Genomic DNA, 24,232 nt, shown 5'->3' with positions numbered 1-24,232 from the left:
ACAAGTCTGTACAGGGTATGATGGACTATGTTACCCAAAAGTGTCAGGAGGCAGTAAACAGGTTCATCCCGGCCCAAAGGGAAAAATCCGAGAAGCAACAGAAGAATCCATGGTATAATAGGGCATGTATGGAAGCGAAGAAACTGAACAAAAAGGCGTGGAGGAACTTCCGGAATAACAGAACACCAGAAAGCAGGGAGAGATACCAGAAAACCAGGAATGAGTACGTCAGGGTGAGAAGAGAAGCAGAGAAAAATTTTGAAAATGATATAGCAAACAAAGCCAAGACCGAACCAAAGCTACTCTACAGTCACATCAGAAGGAAAACAACAGTGAAAGAACAGGTATTGAAACTTAGAACAGGCGAGGACAGGTATACAGAGAATGACAGAGAGGTGTGTGAGGAACTCAACAAGAGGTTCCAGGAGGTCTTCACAATAGAACAGGGTGAGGTCACTGTGCTAGGAGAAAGGGAGGTAAACCAGGCGGCCTTGGAGGAGTTCGAAATTACGAGAGAGGAGGTCAAGAGACACCTGCTGGATCTGGATGTTAGAAAGGCGGTTGGTCCAGATGGGATCTCACCATGGGTACTGAAAGAGTGTGCAGAGGCACTTTGCTTGCCACTCTCCATAGTGTATAGTAAATCACTAGAGACGGGAGACCTACCAGAAATATGGAAGACGGCGAATGTGGTCCCAATATACAAAAAGGGCGACAGACAAGAGGCACTGAACTACAGGCCAGTGTCCTTGACTTGTATACCATGCAAGGTGATGGAGAAGATCGTGAGAAAAATCCTGGTAACACATCTGGAGAGAAGGGACTTCGTGACAAATCGCCAACATGGATTCAGGGAGGGTAAATCTTGCCTTACAGGCTTGATAGAATTCTACGATCAGGTGACACAGATTAAGCAAGAAAGAGAGGGCTGGGCGGACTGCATTTTCTTGGATTGTCGGAAAGCCTTTGACACAGTACCGCATAAGAGGCTGGTACATAAGCTGGAGAGACAGGCAGGTGTAGCTGGTAAGGTGCTCCAGTGGATAAGGGAGTATCTAAGCAATAGGAAGCAGAGAGTTACGGTGAGGGGTGAGACCTCCGATTGGCGTGAAGTCACCAGTGGAGTCCCACAGGGCTCTGTACTCGGTCCTATCTTGTTTCTGATATATGTAAATGATCTCCCGGAGGGTATCGATTCATTTCTCTCAATGTTTGCGGACGATGCTAAAATTATGAGAAGGATTAAAACAGAAGAGGACTGTTTGAGGCTTCAAGAAGACCTAGACAAGCTGAAGGAATGGTCGAACAAATGGTTGTTAGAGTTTAACCCAACCAAATGTAATGTAATGAAGATAGGTGTAGGGAGCAGGAGGCCAGATACAAGGTATCATCTGGGAGAGGAAATTCTTCAGGAGTCAGAGAAGGAAAAAGACTTGGGGGTTGATATCACGCCAGACCTGTCTCCTGCAGCACATATCAAGCGGATAACATCAGCGGCATATGCCAGGCTGGCCAACATACGAACGGCATTCAGAAACTTGTGTAAAGAATCATTCAGAACTTTGTATACCACATATGTCAGGCCAATCCTGGAGTATGCAGCCCCAGCATGGAGTCCATATCTAGTCAAGGATAAGACTAAACTGGAAAAGGTTCAAAGGTTTGCCACCAGACTAGTACCCGAGCTGAGAGGTATGAGCTACGAGGAGAGACTACGGGAATTAAACCTCACTTCGCTGGAAGACAGAAGAGTTAGGGGGGACATGATCACCACATTCAAGATTCTGAAGGGGATTGATAGGGTAGATAAAGACAGTCTATTTAACACAAGGGGAACACGCACAAGGGGACACAGGTGGAAACTGAGTGCCCAAATGAGCCACAGAGATATTAGAAAGAACTTTTTTAGTGTCAGAGAGGTTGACAAATGGAATGCATTAGGGGGTGATGTGGTGGAGGCTCACTCCATACACAGTTTCAAGTGTAGATATGACAGAGCCCGATAGGCTCAGGAATCTGTACACCTGTTGATTGACGGTTGAGAGGCGGGACCAAAGAGCCAGAGCTCAACCCCCGCAAACACAACTAGGTGAGTACAACTAGGTGAGTACACACACACACACACACACACACACACACACACACACACACACACACACACACGCACGCACAGACACACACACACACACACACACACACACACACACACACACACACACACACACACACACACACACACACACACACACACACACACACTCTAGTAGCATGGTATGCTGCTAGACTAGTCCCAGAACTAAGAGGCATGAGTTATGAGGAAAGGCTGCGGGAAATGCACCTTACGACACTGGAAGACAGAAGAGTAAGGGGGGACATGATCACAACCTACAAAATCCTCAGGGGAATCGACCGGGTAAACAAGGATGAACTATTCAACACTGGAGGGACGCGAGCAAGGGGACACAGGTGGAAGCTGAGTACCCAAATGAGCAACAGAGACATTAGAAAGAACTTTTTCAGTGTCAGAGTAGTCAGTAAATGGAATGCACTAGGAAGTGATGTGGTGGAGGCTGACTCCAAACACAGTTTCAAATGTAGATATGATAAACCCCAGTAGGCTCAGGAATCTGCACACCAGTTGATTGACGGTTGAGAGGCGGGACCAAAGAGCCAAAGCTCAAGCCCCGCAAGCACAATTAGGTGAGTACAATTACTTGAGTACACACACTTACACACACACACACCGAACGAATTATTGAATCACTAATATTATTGTAGCTCATTGAATACGAAACGTTTACGAAATGCTCCTTAAAAATGTCTTATGATAATGCTTTAAATCAATTCGTTTCTAATTACACTAAAGCAATTAGAGAGAGATGCAAACTATCTGGTGCAGATAATCAAAACTCTCAGGTAATGAACGTCCGTTTGTTTCACGTCACGACCCGAAACGTAAATATTGGAGTCGTATAATTAGTCAGACTTTGATCCCAGGTTTAATTGTTGGATTATGTCTCGTTCTCTAATTAAATGCTGGAGTTCATATATATATATATATATATATATATATATATATATATATATATATATATATATATATATATATATATATATATATATATATATATATATATATATATATATATATATATATTAATAAATATATATCTATATATATATATATATATATATATATATATATATATATATATATATATATATAAATATATATATATATATATATATATATATATATATATATATATATATATATATATATATATATATATATTTATTTATTTATTTATATGTTTCTCTAGGTATATCTCCCTTCAACTCAGAATGCAGATGTTTAAGATGATACACATTGAGCATCATACTCGGGTTACTGGGTTATGGTTGATAGCTGGAGAGTATTTCACTTGGCAATAAAGTTAACATGGAGGGAGGCTGTAGCTTAAGCCTATAGTAAGGAGAACAATCCGTCATCCCGGTAATTGTTCTAGTGATAAGGTGGGAACGCCTGAACATGGCAGATGCCTCCCTTGGTGAACCTGTACTGATGGAAGTATGGAAGCTGCCTGGCTGATGTAGCGTTTAATGGCCTCCACCACTTTAAACTTCCTCTCTCACATTCCTGCCACTTTCCCTCAAGCTACTTTCACTCCATCTCTTTCTCTTCCTCTCCCTTTACACATTGCCTCTATCTTTCTACCTCCTAATTGTCTCTTGAGCTTAGTTTGTTTTCCTTGCTTGTATAAATTCTTCCTTGAGTCTGTTATACAATAATATTTGTAATGTTTTATTCTGTGTAGAGTTTCCATTCATTACTCTGTCACATTTCGTTCTTATCTATTCCAATAATGTGTAGACATTTATGTTGATTTATGAGTCTTTGAGTTCCGTTGTCCAGGTGTCTTGAACTTTCAATCAGTTCAAAAAATCAGCTTTATAACTGCAAGCTTGTCTTTCTGTCTGCGTGTTTCCCTGTTTTTTTATTTCTCTCCTCTTTCAGTAATTCATTATCATATTATTTTCTCATTGTCCAGGTGATGGACGAGAGGTGGGAGGAGGATGTGAAGGAGTACGGGGCCGTCAACATCACGGGGTTCAGGATAGTGGACACCACCCGCCCTTACATCAGGGACTTCCTTAAGACGTGGACGGCTTTGGACTCCACTTTGTACCCTGGAGCCGGTGGAAACTACATATCGGTGAGTATTCCACACGGATATTGTTTCCTCTCCTTCATCTTTCTTTTTATCCATCTGGTGTTTTGGCTTCTAGTTTGTCAAGGGTAATTTTCCAGCCCGTTCTAGCGAACGTCAAGAAACTGTGGTACTAAAGTACCCTATCATAACCTACCAGAGCATTCACGAACAGAAAATGGGACATTTATATATATATATATATATATATATATATATATATATATATATATATATATATATATATATATGTGTATATATATATATGTGTATATATATATATATATATATATATATATATATATATATATATATATATATATATATATATATGTGTATATATATATATGTGTATATATATATATATATATATATATATATATATATATATATATATATGTATATATATATATATATATATATATATATATATATATATATATATATATATATATATATATATATGTGTATATATATATATGTGTATATATATATATATATATATATATATATATATATATGTCGTACCTAGTAGCCAGAATGCACTTTTCAGCCTACTATGCAAGGCCAGATTTGCCTAATAAGCCAAGTTTTCTTGAAATAATATATTTTCTCTAATTTTTTTCTTATGAAATGATAAAGCTACCCATTTCATTATGTATGAGGTCAATTTGTTTTATTTTAGTTAAAATTAATGTAGATATATGACCAAACCTAACCAACCCTACCTAACCTAACCTAACCTATCTTTATAGGTTAGGTTCGGTTAGGTAGCAGAAAAAGTTAGGTTAGGTTAGGTTAGGTAGGTTAGGTAGTCGAAAAAACATTTATTCATGAAAACTTGGCTTATTAGGCAAATCAGGCCTTGCATAGTAGGCTGAGAAGTGCGTTCTGGCTATTAGGTACGACATATATATATATATATATATATATATATATATATATATATATGTATATATATGTATATATATATATATATATATATATATATATATAAATATATATATATATATATATATATATATATATATATATATAACTAGAAATCTTTACTAGAAATCCTAGTAAACAACACAGAAATCATCGATAGATACAGCGATAGCAGGCGGCTTGACGTTTGCGAGGCACTACACATCAAGAAGTCAACACCAGCAATCAACAGCCAATTATTGCACAACTATATTCTACCCACCTCAAGACTCCGCTCCAATATAGAAGCATCAAGAAATATGGACCAATAGGCTTTCTACAAACACTTCTATTCAATACCCATTGTTTGTGTTCTGTCTTGTGTTGATACTTTTAATACCCTATTAATATCCCCTCTTGTTCTGTCTTGTGTTAATGCCACATCACCCCTCCCACCTCACTCAAATGTAGATATAAAATCGGAGATACGTAAGTTCTAATCAGTTGAGTATTTGTGAACTAAAGTCTTTGAAAATGTAATAAGTTTTACGAAACGCGCCCGTGTCGCGTCAGACTAGAAACAAAAATGAATTTTGGAGAATTAATTTTTGATTTACCTCCAACAGTGAAGCGTAATGTACGAAAGATTGAGAAAATTCGTGTTAGAATTATTAATCTTACTTTTTCGGTCATATTTAATAATATATAAATATATATATATATATATATATATATATATATATATATATATATATATGTGTATACATATATATATAATCTGAAAATCATTCCGAAGAAAAGAACTCAGCTATGCATTGTAAATCGTTTGTAAATGAACAAGCTATTGAACAAGTGTATGGAATCACTCGAGCTTATTCTGGTTCTCTGGTTATAAGCTCCACTGTAAAGAACGTAGTTCTTGTTGAACAGTTAAAGCTTTACTTTCTGCTCAATATTGAAGTAAACACCACTTCCAGTAAGTGATTTTATTTCAGTGTTTTATTTTAATTCTATTACTAAATGTAATATATTAAAGAGATTGATAGATGCGTTACAGTGAAATATATATGAAGTTAGCTATCGAAGTACAAGCTGCAACAATTATTTTTATTCTCTTAATATGGAAGACGGGAGAGATTCGTCAAATTCACGTTGCAAGAATGATTCAAGGTACAATAAACAAAATCTGAAAAGATTATAACAAAAGTAAAATATTAATTACAAACAAATTTGGATTATCTGATACAAAAGAATTTGCAGAATTAGCAGAAGATTTACTGATTAAACAATATATTCAGTAGACTGTCGGAAAACTCATTAAACATATGCTCCCAAACTATTAGCTGTTAATACCATCCAAACAGAGTGTTATATAGAAGTGACAATAACGCATTCAAGTTCAATATAACATTGAAGAATTGCGATAGAAAACTGTGTTTGGATCTCAGAATTCAGCAAAGCTGATTATGAGTACTTAAAGCAGAGCTTCATGCATGTTGTCTGAGAAGGCCTTGGACCAGGAGGGAGGACAGTCCTTGGACCAGAAGGAGGACAGTCCTTGGACCAGGAGGGAGGACAGTCCTTGGACCAGGAGGGAGGACAGTCCTTGGAGCAGGAGGGAGGACAGATTTGGGACTAGGAAGAAAGACAGACCTTGTACTTGTAGGCAGGACAAGGCATGTACTCTTAGAAAGGGCAGACCACGGTCTTAGACTCTTCAAGTGTTCAACCTTAGATTCGGAGATTCATGCGGAATTTTCATCTCCCCCAACTAAACTACGTAATTCATTTCAAGTGTTCGCTACACCAAGGACACGCACAGGTGAACTTAGGGACCAGACAGACGTCAGTACGCGACACTGTTCCAGCTGCCGGGGGCCCGACACTTAAAAATATCGAACTAAAAGGCCAAAGACATAAAATTCCAAGAAAATTACTGTAGTCCAGTCGAATGACAAACGCCCAAAAAGTGCAAAAGTGAGATAAAGGTTCAAAAGTGCAAAAGTCAGAGAGAGAGAGAGAGAGAGAGAGAGAGAGAGAGAGAGAGAGAGAGAGAGAGAGAGAGAGAGAGAGAGAGAGAGAGAGAGACAGACAGAGAGAGAGAGAGAGAGAGAGAGAGACAGACAGAGAGAGAGAGAGACAGACAGAGAGAGAGAGAGACAGACAGAGAGAGAGAGATTATGTAAAGCGCGTGGCCCAAGGCGACACCAAGGAACATAATAACAGGCACTCAACGTCCACTGTTAGTACGAGGGAGGAGAAGGGGGGGGACTTGTGTAGAGGGAGTGAGAGGGGGGAGGCGAATGGTGGTGGGGACAGAAGAGGGCGAGGTGGGGGCCTGAAGCACTCCCTTGGGTGCTGTAGATGTGTGACACCCTATTGTTTACCTAGGACTCGCCTACACCTGAGAAATTATCGCCTGAAACGAAAATGTTATGTTCTCTCACAACCCCTTGTACCTTCTTGTATATAAATAAATAAAAAAATGAACCTGCACTTTTTCCGTACCCGTATCTCTCCGTCTGAAAAAAGAAGAGAGAAGGAGAATCAAAATTTTAATTCTTAAACATTCACAGACGATCGCTGTTTGCTAAACCATAGGTGTGCAGATTATAAAGACGATTTCTAAGTCTTTTGTGTGCAGATTATAGAACCCTTTCTAAGCCATTGGTGTGCAGATTATAGAAAGTTTTCAAAGCCTTTGGTGAGCGCTTATTAAAGAATGTTTCTAAGCCATTGGAGTGCAGATTATAGGAAATTTCTAAGCCACTTGTGTGTTGAAAAGTGTAAGTTTTCTAAGTCATTGGTGTGATATTAGTTTCTAAGTCATTGGTGTGATACTAGTTTCTAAGTTACTGATGTGCTTTTTAAGATTTAATTATTATAGATTTGTTCTGTATATATAAGCATTTTGCGAATTATGAAACTATTGTTACACCAGTTTTGTAAGAATTTCGGAAAGATGTTAATCAAATGGAATGCTGATCATTGGATGTTAACTGGACCATTAATGTCGCGTCATAGAATGTTCTATAAGCTCAACATAATTAAATAACGAATGGTGTGCGGTTTATCGGAAGTAAATTAGTGATGTGGGAATCCTAATCTCTAACCCAGTGGAGTGAGAATCTGATCAACTTCGCTAAATGGATATAACAAAATCACTCCCATGTCCAGATAATGGCAAGAATATGTTTAAACTCTTTTGTTTGTGTTGGAACGAGATTTACTAAGTTTATTTAAACAGCAATAAAGACTAGATCAAGAGCTCATTACGAGGAATTATAACCATTTCACTACACTAAAGTGAGTGGTTAGGAGACCATAGTAAGATAGTTAACCTATCTGAGCAAACTACATTATTTTCAAAATTAATAGTTTCTATCCAAAATGAGGTTCAGCTACTCACATGTCAGACAAATTCTGAAAATTGGAGCCCCGTCAGGGATGTGTTGTTCGATTGTAGCTAGAAATTGTACAGGGGTGTTCCACTAGACTAATACCATATCTGAGAGGTTTTAAGTTTGTTGATATATTAAATGAATTAAAGCTCACGTCACTGGAAAATAGAAGAATCAGGAGTGACATGACTACGATTTGCAAAATTCTCAGAGGAAATAAACAAGCCAGACTATTTAGAAGGATTATTTAGAACGAATGGTTCACCAGCAACGTTACTCGTCTGCAAGCTAACTACTCAAATGAACCTCTACGACAATTGCTGTTGTCTGTGTCAGGGCAGAGTATTAATATAATGGCCGTGAATGAAGTGTGGAGGCAAACTCAAAACACATTCTCCTGGACACAATTAGATTGATAATTAATAGACGTAGTTAATTAGCTGAGACTCATCCCCCTGCAAGAGTAGACGAATGAGTGAAACGCAATTTGTTTTCTCTTTTTGCACATGACCTCGAGTTCTTAGACAGGAATAAGCCTTGAACAGTTTACTGATTAAAAAAAATCCAAATTTGTTGTTAGCGTACAGTCAAAACTTAAAAATTTCCATTATCCATAGAAATTTATCGTTCAGCTTACAATATCCATAGACTTCTTTCACAAGAAAAAAAATTCCCACACGTCGGCTATCATCATATATGAGCCAAAATCTAGTTCGCATTCAGCGCATCACGAGTAGCAGTAGTAGACATCCATAAATCTCAAAGAGACTATGGAGTTGCGCTCTGGTTGTCGGTCTGGAGTGGCCTCTCCAGGGCGCAACATCGCAACACCACAAAATATACAATTTCTCCTCATATCTTGTGATGGCCGAACTGTGTAAAGAAACGTCGGCGAACCGATAAAACGAGAAGGTGTCGGATAGAAGCGGCCGAGTACTGATGTTTAGCACAGGCTGCTCGGAGTGTAAACACCCCATTGTGTCGCCACTTGCTCCTAACAGGTGGGCTGAGTGTTGGTTACTGCGGCCCATCACAGGGTTATGATCACCAGAGAACGGCGTCACCTTCATGCAGATTAGAACATGAAGGTGAACACTTTATTAAGTGCCGAGGTGGAGATCCGGTCGCCAGTCCAGTCACCGGCGCCTCGTCTGTAATGTGTTCCTATAAGGGGGTCGCTCATGTCCTCCGGAACTAAGGGACATCTTCTGGAGGTGGTGTACACCTTGACTCCAATTTGACGTGCTCAGTGCTCCAGAGAAGATGTCTTCACAGTTCCAGTGGTGATGTCTTCACTGTTCCAGTGGTGATGTCTTCACTGTTCCAGTGGTGATGTCTTCACTGTTCCAGTGGTGATGTCTTCACTGTTCCAGTGGTGATGTCTTCACTGTTCCAGTGGTGATGTCTTCACTGTTCCAGTGGTGATGTCTTCACTGTTCCAGTGGTGATGTCTTCACTGTTCCAGTGGTGATGTCTTCACTGTTCCAGTGGTGATGTCTTCACTGTTCCAGTGGTGATGTCTTCACTGTTCCAGTGGTGATGTCCTGGCTGTTCTAAGGGTAGTGCTCCCTTTATTCAAGACATGGTGTTCTCGCCGTTCTCTAGTGGTGGTATGCTCATTGTTCCAGAGGTGTTGGTGTTGGGGAGGGAGGAGGTTCTCGTTGTTCCAAAGATTTCATGTCTTCTCTGTTCCAGAGATGATGTCCTTACAGCGTTTTTCCACCCCTTCCGCAATATTTCCGTTACATTTAGCCATCTCTCATCCTCTCCAGAAATCCCATTCCACAACTCTACTTCCACTTTCCTAGCTCCTCACCAGTAATGCTTCCCAATAGCTCCTCTCAATATTTCCGTCCCACGCACCTCCTTTCCTCTCCTTCCCAACCGCTTCTCGCTCTCTACGTCTTCCTCAGCGTTTTCTTAGGCGCTGACTGTACTGTCGCCTCCAGCTGCTGATCAGATCAAATATTAGCTTACTGAAGACCCCATCAATCTGCAGTTTAATTTCCGGTGACTACATTTGTTTCTTCCTCTTTTGGGCCTTCCTGGAGAACTGTTCATGCCTCCTCCTCCTCCTCCTCCATCCTCCCCATCTCCCTCCCCTTCCCCCCTCCCCCCCAGCCAATACCTCCTTCTCATCCAGTAGTAGTAGTATTACTACTACTACTACTACTACTTCTAGTCTCGCGTCTGATGTGCTTCTGGATTATTATTTTTCTTACCTATCTTTGTTATGATTTTTAGTTCATTTTTCATATATATATATATATATATATATATATATATATATATATATATATATATATATATATATATATATATATATATATATATATATATATATATATATATATATATATATATATATATATATATATATATATATATATACACTCTTGCCCCTGGGGCAAGAGTGCCTTGGGATTTCTCAAGGAATTGGGGTCCAAGCTCATTGACGTCACCAGAGACCCAAGGGCTTCCAGTTTTTTATTTCAGCGTCTCAGTGTGGCGATCCAGAGGGGAAATGCTTGCTGCGTCCTCGGTTCCTGTCCAGAAGCGGAGGAGCTTCAAGAGATCCATAACCTTTAGGCATTTGTCTTGTATGTTTTGTAACCTTTAAATACACAATAAAGGAAATATATATATATATATATATATATATATATATATATATATATATATATATATATATATATATATATATTTATATATATACACACCTCTGAACATTTATTTAGCTCAGACAAGAGTTGTGTCATTTGTCCTTGATTATCTGATTAACGGATTACTTCAGAAATTTCTTGGAAATAAACAACAGGAATACGATATGCTCATTACAGATCATTCTGTTGTGTACAATAAATTTTTCGTTTCATATTTCATAATGTTGCATTGTGTTGCATTTTCAAGTGGTTACATCATCCTCTTCCCAACGCACTTGGTGCAGCAATCCATTGCCTGTTACCAACTCTTCCTACGGCATGTATTGCGTCTTTCTAACAGGTATAACGTTTTACGTATAACGAAACGTATAACCTAACAGGTATATACGTTTCCATGGCCTCGTCCTCCCTGAGTATAACACGCTATATGCGTTACCATGTATTTCCCCCACCCCTCGCTGAATTACGCAAACTATGCCTTATACATCCATGCTGATTTCATACTATATTTAATCTTCGTGCTTGCGTGTATAATTTAACAAATTCCAAAATACAAAATATTTGTCCGATGTACAGCTTTAGACCGATCAGCCTTTAGGGGCCCACCTCTGAGGCCTACTGACCAACCAGGAAGTATGCTTTTGTCGTAGACATAGTATACTTTCTGGTATACTCTTGATGTATATACATCCACTGTCAATACACGATACACACACTTATTACCCAGTCTATTTTGCATTAGGATAATAATGGCACTAGAAGTATATACATAAATAATGATATAAATACAAATTTTAATCATACTAATTTTACTAATAAAAATAATAAACCTTCCTCTAAAGTACAGAACTTTACTTATTATACAGTTTCTCTAAAATATGTTTGTTGATTAATCTGAACAGTTTAGCTGCCCTAAACAGCGGCTCTCACGCGAGAGAGGTGATCTAGGGTATGGATTTGAAAGATTATAATATGGACATGCGAATTTAGGATAGATTGCTGGGATATCTTCCAGCATCCGGGATTTAATTAAATAGTTCCAGAGTTAATTGGATCGTATGCTGTATTGGGGTTAATGCATTTGTAACAACTCTGAATTTTTTTTAAAATAATCTCCAAAAATAAATCTAAATCTGAGTTTAGATTTAGAGTATATATTTGTAGTAATCTCTCTAATGGGAATAATGTAATGATGTATTGTATAAACTCAATAATGTACTGTTATTTAGGAATACGTTTTTCGTTTGATTATGATAATATTTAAACAATGATTCCTCATATTCCATTGAAAATAAAATATTGAAAATAATAATAATAATAATACCTGTAATACAGCAATTTGCTTCTGTTAATTCTTATTGTTGGGTTTTATGGTTATTGTTGGATCTTTTTGAAAAGCTGTTAAAATCAAAATTTTCAAAACAAGTAGTGAAACTTAACCGACATAAAAGGGAGATGTCTAATTAAAAATTATGTGCGAACGATATGATTCCTTCAGTCATTTCCCTGTTGACGGTTTCGTTATTAAAGTGTTCAGTTATCTGATACATAATCTTATGTTACCATCCGGTTTTGGAAGACTCAGAATCCGTTCCCATTTAATGGCCATTAAGCTATCTTTAAGAATAGTATCGAAGATAATTTCAACCTGCACATTGTGTCGTGAACATCTTTTGTTTTCCGCCGTATAATCACCAACATTCAGTCAACTTGTCATCTCGAATAATGCGGCATATTTTAAAGTCAAAATCCCCAATGGACCAAATATAAATCCTTATGAGTTACAGTGGTTTACAAACATTTACGTTTTCTACGAATGGTCAGAAAGTTAGATTAAGTACTGATGTTTCAATACTCGATTTTCTGTTAGTTGCGGCCACTCGAGAGAACGGGCTGATTCATAGTGTTTTAGGCAATATATTTTGCTATACGTTGTCTGTGGACATTTAGGGTCTATTTTCTTCGCAGCGACAACACACTTCTTCATTGAAATTTCTCCCACTTTTTCTTCTAAAATAGTCATGTGTGCAGTGATAGCAACTATTTTCTATATTCCTTTACGGCAGTCTCCCTTTGGCGATGAAAATTGACATTAGAGAACCCCCAATATCTCGAGGAGAAGAAGTTTATGGTACAAATATGTGATTTGTCTTGAAGGTTTCCTAAGCTTCGAGCTCGTGTTTTTAAACAGGGACAAACACTTCAAATTAGAAAACATGGATTTATGTCGGAGTGCATAGTAGTTTATGGACGTGTAGATGGTCTCGGGAAGGTTTAATGTCTGGGCTTGTTTTCTCGTTGTTGTTTTAGATTCAGCTATTCGGAATAAAAAGTTGCAAGTAGCACGGGCTATGGTGAGCCCGTAGTGAACTTACCTGGTACAGGAGCGTAAGTGGCGTTTGTTTTCTGGAGCTTGGTCTTTTCAGAAGAAGTTTAGAGTGATGGGAAAATCCAGCTCCTCAGACACTAAACTCCTCACTCTCCCTCACATTCTCTCCACTCTCCCCTCACACACTCCTTACTCTTTCCTCATACTGTCCACACTCTTCTCTTACACAGTCCTACTCTCACGTTCCATACTTTCCCCTCGCACATTATCCATGCTCACCCATCACACGCTTTTCAATGACCTCCCCCCCTCTTCACACTTCTTTTAACTCTCCCTTCACACTGTTTTCACTCTCCCATCCTCTTACACACTCCTCACACATTCTTAATTCATTCCTCATTCTCCCCCTTATACCTCGATTCGTCCACGTTTGGTCAGGTTAAACCACGGCACTTTTGACGACACTAAAAGTCGTGAAGACGATCATTTAACTTTAGTTAAAAGGACTTTACTAATCTTTAATGACTAATTAATTACCTCTCCTGATGAGGTGGTCTAAGATCGACCAATCACCGAGAAGGAAATTCTTGTCCGGTCAATCATTAAGCAAGAAATGCCATATTGGCCCAATAACCGTGTAGGAGGTGCAAATTCGACCAATCATGCAGCAAGAAAGAGGTTCAAAAACGACCAATCACCAAACAGGAAATTCAAGTTTGGCCAATAACCGAGGAGGAGCTCCAAGACCAACAATCATCGAACCAACAAATTTAGTCTTTGTCAAAGTGGCACAGTCAACTGGAAACTATCTTGCTCTCCGAAATTATATTAAAGCAATTGCAATGAGCAAACTCTGCGGCCAAACACCAGTCAACATGGACGTCATTTGCTTATTGAAATACGCCGAATGTTTACCTAAACCGCGTATTTCAACACTGATGTTTATATGAGTGCTGAGTGAAAATTCATGCTAAGAATAATTCGCAACTTACAGTTCGTTGTGTCGTAGCAACATGGTTACTGAGAGATGAGTTTTATTGCAATGTTCTTGATACATTTATATTCGGAGAACAATTTTAAGAAATTTGATATACAGAAATATGATATACCAAACAAGGGATTCAGCTGATATAGTTACTGCTACTCCCAGAGTAATCATGGCTTGTATTTTATCGCCAATCAGTAGTGATATATAAACAGAAAATGGAACAGTACATCACTTTTGTGAGCCGATTTCATATCAAATTACGTCCAAATTTGGCCGTAGCGCGCATACGAGCGGCAAGTGACGTTATTTTTAAGAGGACTGGTTGTAGATACAGCGAGAGACAAAACTCGCTTTTAAGGGTAATAAAATACCGAGAGCTTACTTCAACCGTAGACTGAAACACACACACACACACACACACACACACACACACACGCCCACACCGGGAGTCGGTGGCCGAGTGGACAGCACGCTGTACACGTGATCCTTTGGTTCCAGGTTTGATCCCGGGCGCCGGCGAGAAACAATGGGCAGAGTTTCTTTCACACTATTCCCCTGTTACCTAGCAGGAAATCGGTACCACATTTTTTTTCAGGTACCTGAAGTAAATAGAAAGAATTTTTTCAGTGTCAGAGCAGTTAATAAATGGAATGCATTAGGAAGTGATGTGGTGGAGGCTGACTCCATACACAGTTTCATATGTAGATATGATAGAGCCCAGTAGGCTCAGGAATCTGTACACCATTTGATTGGCAGTTGAGAGGCAGGACCAAAGCCAAAGCTCAACCCCCGCAAGCACAATTAGGTGAGTACACACACACACACACACACACACACACACACACACACACACACACACACACACACACACACACACACACACACACACACACATACACACACACACACACACACACACACACACACACACACACACACACACACACACACACACACACACACACACACACACACAGGGGGGTCTGGCAGCTGAGTGGATAGCGCGCAGGACTCGTAATTCTGTGGCCCGGGTTCGATTCCCAGACCAGGCAGAAAAAATGGGCAAAGTTTCTTTCACCCTGAATGCCCCTGTTACCTAGCAGTAAATAGGTACCTGGGAGTTAGACAGCTGTTACGAAGTTACTTCCTGTGTGTGTGTGTGTATGTGTGCGTATGTGTGTGTGTGTGTGTGTGTGTGTGTGTGTGTGTGTGTGTGTGTGTGTGTGTGTGTGTGTGTGTGTGTGTGTGTGTGTGTGTGTGAAAGAAAAAAGTAGTAGCTAGTTACAGTTAATTGGCAGTTGAGAGGCGGGCCGAAAGAGGAAAGCTCAATCCCGCAAGAAGATCTAGGTGAATACAAACATCAGACTCCCAACGCGAAAATGTATATCCTCTCAATGATGCTGGTTTCATCTCAATGATGCTCTCAATGATGCTTTAGATCAACATGGCTCACATAGATGTTTCATATATCAAGATCCAACTTCGAAGTTACATTGGAGCTTTATCTCTCACTAGACATTTATCACCTCAGTGAAGCTCTTTCATCATACAGCTTAAATATACATACAGTGCGGCAGCCATCACAGAAAGTAGAATTTTTCTTCTATATTAGAGAAGTGAGACATTATCTCTGGAAAAATCATTCCATCCATCACAGAAAGACGAAATCAAACCTCCACGGCGAAGTATTATCGCCTACAATGAAGCCTAATCTCCCAATAGTGAAGCATAATTTCCAAATAGTGAAGCATACTCTCCCAATTCAGAAGCATAATCTCCCAATAGTGATGCATAATTTCCCAATAATGATGCAGAATTTACCACACAGTGAAAGATTAATTTCTTAAAGTGATGCATAATTTCTCCCACAGTGAAGGATTTTTTCCCCACAGCAACGAACAATTTCCTCCACAGGGAAGCATATTTCCCCACAGTGACGCGTATTTTTTCCTACAGTGATCCAGTGGTAGGGAACTATTCCTTTCCTCCGTCCCATTTTAAATCCTTGTTCTATATTCCTTCTAAGTGCTATATAGTTGTCATAGCTTAGTGCTTTCTCCTGCTAATTATCTTACCTTACCTCCCACGGTGAGGCATTTTCTTCCCACAGTAATGAATTATCCCCCCACAGTGAAGTATAATCTCCATGGACAGAGCAGCATTATCTTTCCCACAGTACAGCATAATCTTCCCTCCCCACAGTACAGCATAATCTCCCACCCCCATAGTGAAGCACAATCTCCCCTCTCCCATAGTAAAGCATTATCCCTCCCATTGTTTCCCGATGGATGAGGACGCAAAATTTGTGTTCATTTTATACAGATATTAAATAGAAAACTTTGTCGTTATCCATCGTTTTTTGTCTTTTTTTCGGGGAAGTAAAAATACATTTTGCATGTATATAGCGTCGTTTGCATGTTAATTTAGTATTTAGCTGAAAAATTCACCATTTTATCGAGATAATTTAATACAGGACGAATAAAGTATCTCATATATTTATATTAAAATCATTCGTAAAACTATATATCATAATTTAAAAATTTTACTAAGAAAATTAATTATTAGTTACATGTTATAAGTATTGTAACAAAGAGTTTTAATTACGTAGTAATTGAGCAATATTAATAGTTTCTTTGTTTATCAAAAGGTAGGAGAACAGACACTTGGAGCTTGTCTCCTCAAATATTGCAGATTTACTTGCTATTACTTGTTATTTACTTGTTTATTGTTATTAAATGGGGAGTGTTAGAGAAGGCTCAGGGTCGGGAGGGGGGACCGATGTTCCATTAGAAGGGGGGACAGTCCCTATTCCCCCTTTTTACGAAGATGACTCATGGAGATATGAGAGTATCAGTAGAGATCCCCGGCGATTTTCATTCATCTGAAATCGGTGAGTTGTTTACCATGGAGTTTTCAGCACTTTTTCATTATCAAACATACAATTTTCTCAGAGGGAGCGAAAGAGAGAGACAGTAGATGGAGGGAGAGAGGAGTAGGAAAGGTGGGGAAAAAGGACGGAAGAGGAGTGTTGCGAAGGAAGAGGTTGTTGGGACAGAAGGAATGAGAGGGGGAAAGCGAGTGGGAGAAAGGTGGCGAGCGTGGTAAAGTGGGAGGGGTAAGAGAAGAAGAGAGGGGGATAGATTAAGTGAGAGGGAAAAAAGAGGGGTGGGGGAAAATGGGAGTGGGAGAGCGACCCAGTCACAACCGGGTATCCCATTTAGTACGTCTATAGACAGGAATATTGTGTGTAGGAGACACCGATGTAACGGGTGTTACCCGGACACCGCCGGTGGTGAAAGGCTTAGAAAGTGGGTGAAGGAGAGAGAAGGTAATGAGGGAGAGGGAAGGTTGTATATAAGGTATGAAGCGGGGTCCGGGTAGTGATGATGGCTACAGAGATGAAAACACTAATGAAGTTGTTAAAGTAATAAGGGTGGTTGTGTGTGGTGTAGAGGGCTATAGTGATAATGACAGTGTAGTGAAGATAAGGCCTCTTATATATGAACAACTCTGGATATACACACCCTTCAGTAATAAATAGTAGTAATTAATGAAAGGTTTAATTTAGATGCTAACAAACAGGAAGTAGAAAGTTAAGAAGGCACGACAATAATATGAATAATTAAATTATGTTGCTTAGAGGGAAGGTGGTGAGGGAGAGATAATTGGAGTTGTGTAAATAATGTTATATGAAAATGAAGAAAGGGTCAATACACATAGATGAGCAGAATATTATCAAATTTGGAATTGGAATGGTGACTGGCAGAGACGAATTGGCAACGAAAAATTAAGAATTGCTAGCATGGGAATAATTGGGAATGTATGAAGTAAGTGAAAATAATGGAATTATTATGCGCCTGACAGCTGAGTTGACAGCGCTTCAGATTCGCAGTCCTGAGGATCCAGGTTCGATCCCCAACGAAGGCGGATACAAATGAGCAAATTGTTTATTTCACCCCCGAAGCCCCTTTTACCTAGCAGTAAATAGGTTCCTTGGAATTAGATAACTGCTACGGGCTGCTTCTTGGGGGGAAGGGGGGTGTAGCAAAAAGGAGGCCTGGTCGAGGACCGGGCCGCTGGGACGCTAAGCCACGAAAATCATCTCAATATAACCTCAAGAGAGAGAGAGAGAGAGAGAGAGAGAGAGAGAGAGAGAGAGAGAGAGAGAGAGAGAGAGAGAGAGAGAGAGAGAGAGAGAGAGAGAGAGAGAGAGAGAGAGAGAGAGAGAGAGAGAGAGTGTGTGTGTGAGAGAGAGAGAGAGAGAGAGAGAGAGAGAGAGAGAGAGAGAGAGTGTGAGAGAGAGAGTGTGAGAGAGAGAGAGAGAGAGAGAGAGAGAGAGAGAGAGAGAGAGAGAGAGAGAGAGAGAGAGAGAGAGAGAGAGAGAGAGAGAGAGAGTGAGAGAGAGAGAGAGTGTGTGAGAGAGAGAGAGAGAACGAGAGAGAGAGAGAGAGAACGAGAGAGAGAGAGAGAGAACGAGAGAGAGAGAGAGAGAGAGAGAGAGCATCAGGTTGTGTTGTGACCAATAAGTGAGGCGCCAACCCCTCGTTTTCTGTGGCTCTCACTCTGAACAAAAGGCTGGTGTAGGCTTTCTTCTGTGAAGATTTTATGATAATTGCTCCCTCCCCGGGTGTAATAATTACATTTTGCATGCATACTGCTGCCATCTCTTGCAAGCTAACTACACCGTTATGCAAACCCCTTGTAGCCCCCTCCCTTTAAAAAAATCTTTTTGCAATGTAGGTAATTTAAACAAAAATTTTTTTAGGTGACTTCCAATTAGCTTACTATTACAGAACTAGGAGCATTTGTGTCTACACAATATTAATTTCCCCATATTTATCGAACAATCGGTCTTCTATTGATCCCTACACATATGTCAACTACCAGTTAATGCTCAGCTTCAAGCTGAAATCCAAGAATTACATTTGTTTACCAGTACTAAAATGTCTACTCAATTGATGTACTCAAAGGAGATTAATTATATGGTTGGAAGTATAAATTATTAGCAGGGAGACGGCGTCAATCATTATTCCCTATCTTCAGAGGAGACTGCAGCTATCATTTGGAGGACATAACGGGGTGCGGGAAGGGTCATCGACTACGGCTAAATATCAAGCAACTCGCCATAAACACAGTGATGGATTAGCCAGGCAGCAGAGTAATTATTTTTGGTGGGTGCGCGAGCCTCGGGGCGAACACGGTAATTTGTGATTGGTTTATTAATGGGGGAAAAAAAATTGTGATGAAATTTTGTTAGTTTTTATATTAAGCAAATAATTTTCCATCACTGTTTATATATATATATATATATATATATATATATATATATATATATATATATATATATATATATATATATATATATATATATTTATATATATATTTATATATATATATATATATATATATATATATATATATATATATATTTATATATATATATATATATATAAAGATAATGAGATATTATTAAGATATTAGTGTGGATAAATGTGCGTCAATAATCCTTTTCAAATCGCACTTTACCTGATCATTAAAAAATGGATCTAAATTATACAAACTACAGCTAATGTTCAAATTACATGTTTTTGTAGTCTGTATTAAAGCAGATTCAGTACTGTTCCTATTGAAAATATTTTACATTTCATTATTGAAGAAGCTATCTTACAATCAATTTGGTGTAAACTTTCTGACAAATGAACAAATAAAGCATTAGACAATTGGAAATGTCTTATTGAGTATTTATTTTGCGAATTCTATATCTCAAATCTTTGGATATTTGCCCAACATAGAACTTATTATAGTCATTACAAGGTAATTTGTAAATGACACAATTATCACTACGAGGAATATTTCTAACTAATAGTTTTCCAACAGTATTTACGTTATTAAACAATAAATGTATATCAAAACGTTTCAAGTCCTTAACAATATTTTCGAGCCTAGACAAATATAGTAAGCATAACACATTCTTTTTTTATCTTTTTGGGGCAAATTTTGTAACTGCATATATTATTATAATATGTACGACGTGCTTTGCTACGACAAACTTCCTTAGTGAGCACCCTAGTGAGGCCGTCAAGAAGAGAAACACCTGTTGAAGCCTTGGATCCCTGTCCATCATTTGATGATATACAGGACCTCTTCAGCTGTTATAATATATTGTATTTTTTTATTAGCTAATCCCTTACGTAGTACCCATGACAGTATTAACGGAAGCGTGGAAGTTAGGATTTTTTTTATTATTTTTCTCATAAGTAAGCTCAACCCTCCCCTCCCCTCCCTTTTCCCTTCTTTCTCTCTCTCTCTCCTTCCTTCCCTCTCCTTCATATTTTTTCTCCCCTGACTCCTTCACCCACTTTTAATCCGTTCCTCTTCTCAAGTGTCTGAATTTCTCCGATAGCGCTAAGAAATTCCAGGGCCGAAATGAGCCTATCTTTCAGGTTTTCAAAGCTTCTTGCGGTGTGGTGAAGGTAGGACACCAAATTTGGTTACCTCATGACTCAAAAGCCACTTAGGATTTTATTATACAGAAAATTGGTTATTGTATCAGCGTCATTACCTTTGGTTTGGGAAGTCATGAGGTTGCGTCCTATGTTGTTGATGTTTATACTTTTTTTTACACACGATGAGTGGTGTCGAGAGGAGATAGGGAGGTGGCGATTGATGTACGATCGCTAGAATAGACCTCGGGGCGATTGATTGACGCATAGGAGAATAGACTAGCTTTTGATATCTGTACTTTGCGGTAGATATGCGTGGCAGTTTATTTTAAAGCGCGTTGTATGTAGTAGGTGCAGGGAGAGATGAGGGTTCACGGTGAGGGGTGGGGGCTGAGAGTTCAGTTGTGAGAGGTGGGGGTGAGGGTACACGGTGAGGGGAGAGGGAAGAGGGTACAGGGGTGAGAGGAGGGAGGTGAAAAATGACGGTAGAAAGTAGACGAAGTGGAACCAAATTAAAGTTTATGCTGAATTATTATGTCGTTATTTATCTTCCGCTCTTCCACTGCTTCCTCATTCCCCGTCAGCACCTCTTCCTCCCTCTTCCTCACCTCCACCAACCACCAACTTCACATTTCCCCTTCCCTACCTTCCTCCTCCCTAACTCCTTCGTGCTATGTGTCATCCAAAGTCCCTATCCTGATCCCTTCTAAGTGTTATATACTCGTAATATAGTGGCACTTTCTTCTGCTAGTTCCCTTCCCTCCCTCCTTAACTCACGCTACCTGCTCTTCCTTTTCTCTCTCAATCCCCCATTCATCCCCTCCCAAAAACCCGGTGCTCTTCCCCCTCCTCCACCTCCTCCTCCTCCTTTCTCCTCCTGGTGGCTGGGCCCACCTGATACGGCCTCAGGAGATGGTTTAAGGGGATGAGATGAGGTCACCTCCACGCCCAGAGTGCAAAATGAATCCGGGTTTATAAGGTGTCAAGTAGGAACTTACTTAACTGTGCCCGAGGAGAGCGATCAATCAAAGTTGATTATCAACTTCATTTGCATAATTACCCCCGTGAAGAAGAGTAGGAGAATAAATCATACTTAATATATCCCCATAATCCTCGCAGAGTCGGAAAAAACTATGTCTGTGGGGGGAAGGGGGGGAATTTATCCCCCTAAATTGTTGCTCTATGCTGATGGGCCGGGGTTAAAAAACCATTGTTTTGAAATATAATGCAATGGCAAAGCTCTGTGCATGGTGTTGAATGTTGCTCTTTTTTAGGTGAAGCAATGTTGCCCCTTTTTTCTGGGTAAAGCAATGTTGCACCTTTTTCTAGGGGAATCAATGTGGCACTTTTTTCTGGGTGAAGCAATGTTTAAAACTTTTGTTTTCTTTAGCAGTACTCACCCAATGATAGGTATCAGGTGTTTTTTTTTTTCGTTTTGTGAATCTAGAATTTTTTTGGGGGGTTTTTCGTTTCACATTTTTTTTACCTGCTTTCTGTTTGATTAGCTGGTTTGGTCGATGTCCGTCTCTTCGTTTTTTATTCTTTGTTGTCCGTTCATGCTTTCTTTTGTTCATTCGTCGGACTATTTCATCACTTGTCTATTATTTCTTACGTTACCCTGTTCCCTATTTCCATTTCCTTTCTAATGTCTTTCTATTCTTTAATTTCCATGTGCCTTCTTTCAATTTCATGTCCGTTATTTCACTTAAATTTCTCTTCTTTTATTTGCCTGCCCCTTCTTTCTATTGCTTGCGTCTTCTTTCTCTAACCTTTCACTCATATTATGTGTCTTTCGCTTCTTTCATTTGCCTGTCTCTTCTTTGTCTTGATTGTCGTTTCTTTTTCTTGCCTGTCTCTTTTTTTCGGGTCTGTTCCATCGCTCTCTTTGGCTGCCTCTACTTTAATTTGCATGTCCCTTCTTTCACTTGCCTGTTTCTTCTTCCACTTGCCAGTGAAAGAAAAGAAACTTTCATTCATCTGTCAATGAGAAAATAATTGCAGTAGTACGGGGATTAAACCAGCATCCTGGGTAATCACAAACCATAACATGGTAAAGATTATACAACCTTGGATTGGCCCGAATCCACTACAGGAGTCTGGAACCAGATTCACGAGGCAGTTACGCAAGTACTTACGAACGTGTACATCTTTCCTCAATCTTTGACTGCTTTAGTCACATTTATTAAACAGCTAACATGCATGAAAACTTCCCAATCAACTGTAGTTATTCTTATAAACAGCCTCCTTGTGCTTCGGATCTCATTAACTGTTAAATAGTTGTAAACAATGCCGCCAAAGATTGGGAAAAGATGTAAAGGTTCGTAAGTGCTTGCTTAACTGCCTCGTGAATCTGGACCCCAGGAAGCCAACCCAAGTTTTATATAAAATCACCCATGCACTCTGGTGTAGGTAAGGGAGTTGGGCACCAAACGCTCCCACCAGCTTGTATCATCTCTATCATGTCGTGGTTCAGGGGGTATAAAGTGCGTGTCTGGGTGAACCCAGAACGTTTAATGGCGCACAGTTCGTCTCCTGGCGTCCAATGTAGCCTGTGAGGCTATTAGAACCATTGTGTTTGGAGATAGCCCATTCCCGTTAGGAGTGATAATTGGCCATACTCACCGCTATAATTGAGTTCATTTCGTGATAATTGATCTACTTTTCGGGATAATTGACCACATTTATTGATAATTGATCGTCAATAAAAGGAGTGAAGCCATGACACATTTAAAAGAACTCGGATAATAAACCCTGAGATTAAACCGTACATCAATCGCCACCCCCCTATCTCCTGAACCCTGAGAATGCTTGTAGCTGTGCACTTTTGACTGTAAATATCTGGCTTACATACCAAGATCGTACACTTGTGTTTGTGCACAAGAGGTTAATATGCTCGCTGTGGTAAAGATATCGCCCTTTCTATTTCAGTCTCTGGAACTAGGGAGAAGTTCTCACGATCAATGCTTAATAGGCCATATCGTGTCGAGGCTCTAAATCCCTCTATAGGAACAAGTTAAAGAAGACAAGCGGCCTTACAGATCAAGATACACAAGGTGCAGTCTGCTCTTGGCTTCGGTAAATGAAACTGACATATGGGTAGTGGGATTCTCAGTATATGACATCTAGCTCTCTTCCACAACTTCCTCCCCTCATCCCCGTCTCAGCAATCTCCCAACCCGCTGTTCTAACCTATGTCAACTCAACCCCCCCCCCTCTGCTTCTCCCCAACCTGTCTTCTCTATATCTCTCAACCACCTTCAAGATCATCTCTCTGTCACATCTGTGTCT

The 24,232-nt window shown here is 39.4% G+C and overlaps 1 protein-coding gene across 2 annotated transcripts in view; it reads left to right on the top strand.

The window, feature by feature from the left end:
• Positions 1-24,232, top strand: part of LOC123764029 (glutamate receptor 1) — a 706,396-nt gene that overhangs the window by 251,222 nt on the left and 430,942 nt on the right. For both annotated transcript variants that reach the window (XM_069329669.1, XM_069329668.1), the window contains exon 5: positions 4,053-4,217. In XM_069329669.1, coding sequence (XP_069185770.1) covers positions 4,053-4,217 — 165 coding nt within the window. The remainder of the gene's footprint in view (positions 1-4,052; positions 4,218-24,232) is intronic.

This window comes from Procambarus clarkii, chromosome 23 (assembly GCF_040958095.1).
Source record: "Procambarus clarkii isolate CNS0578487 chromosome 23, FALCON_Pclarkii_2.0, whole genome shotgun sequence".
Classification (NCBI taxonomy): Eukaryota; Metazoa; Arthropoda; class Malacostraca; order Decapoda; family Cambaridae; genus Procambarus; species Procambarus clarkii.
This window is presented reverse-complemented; position numbering and strand designations above follow the sequence as displayed.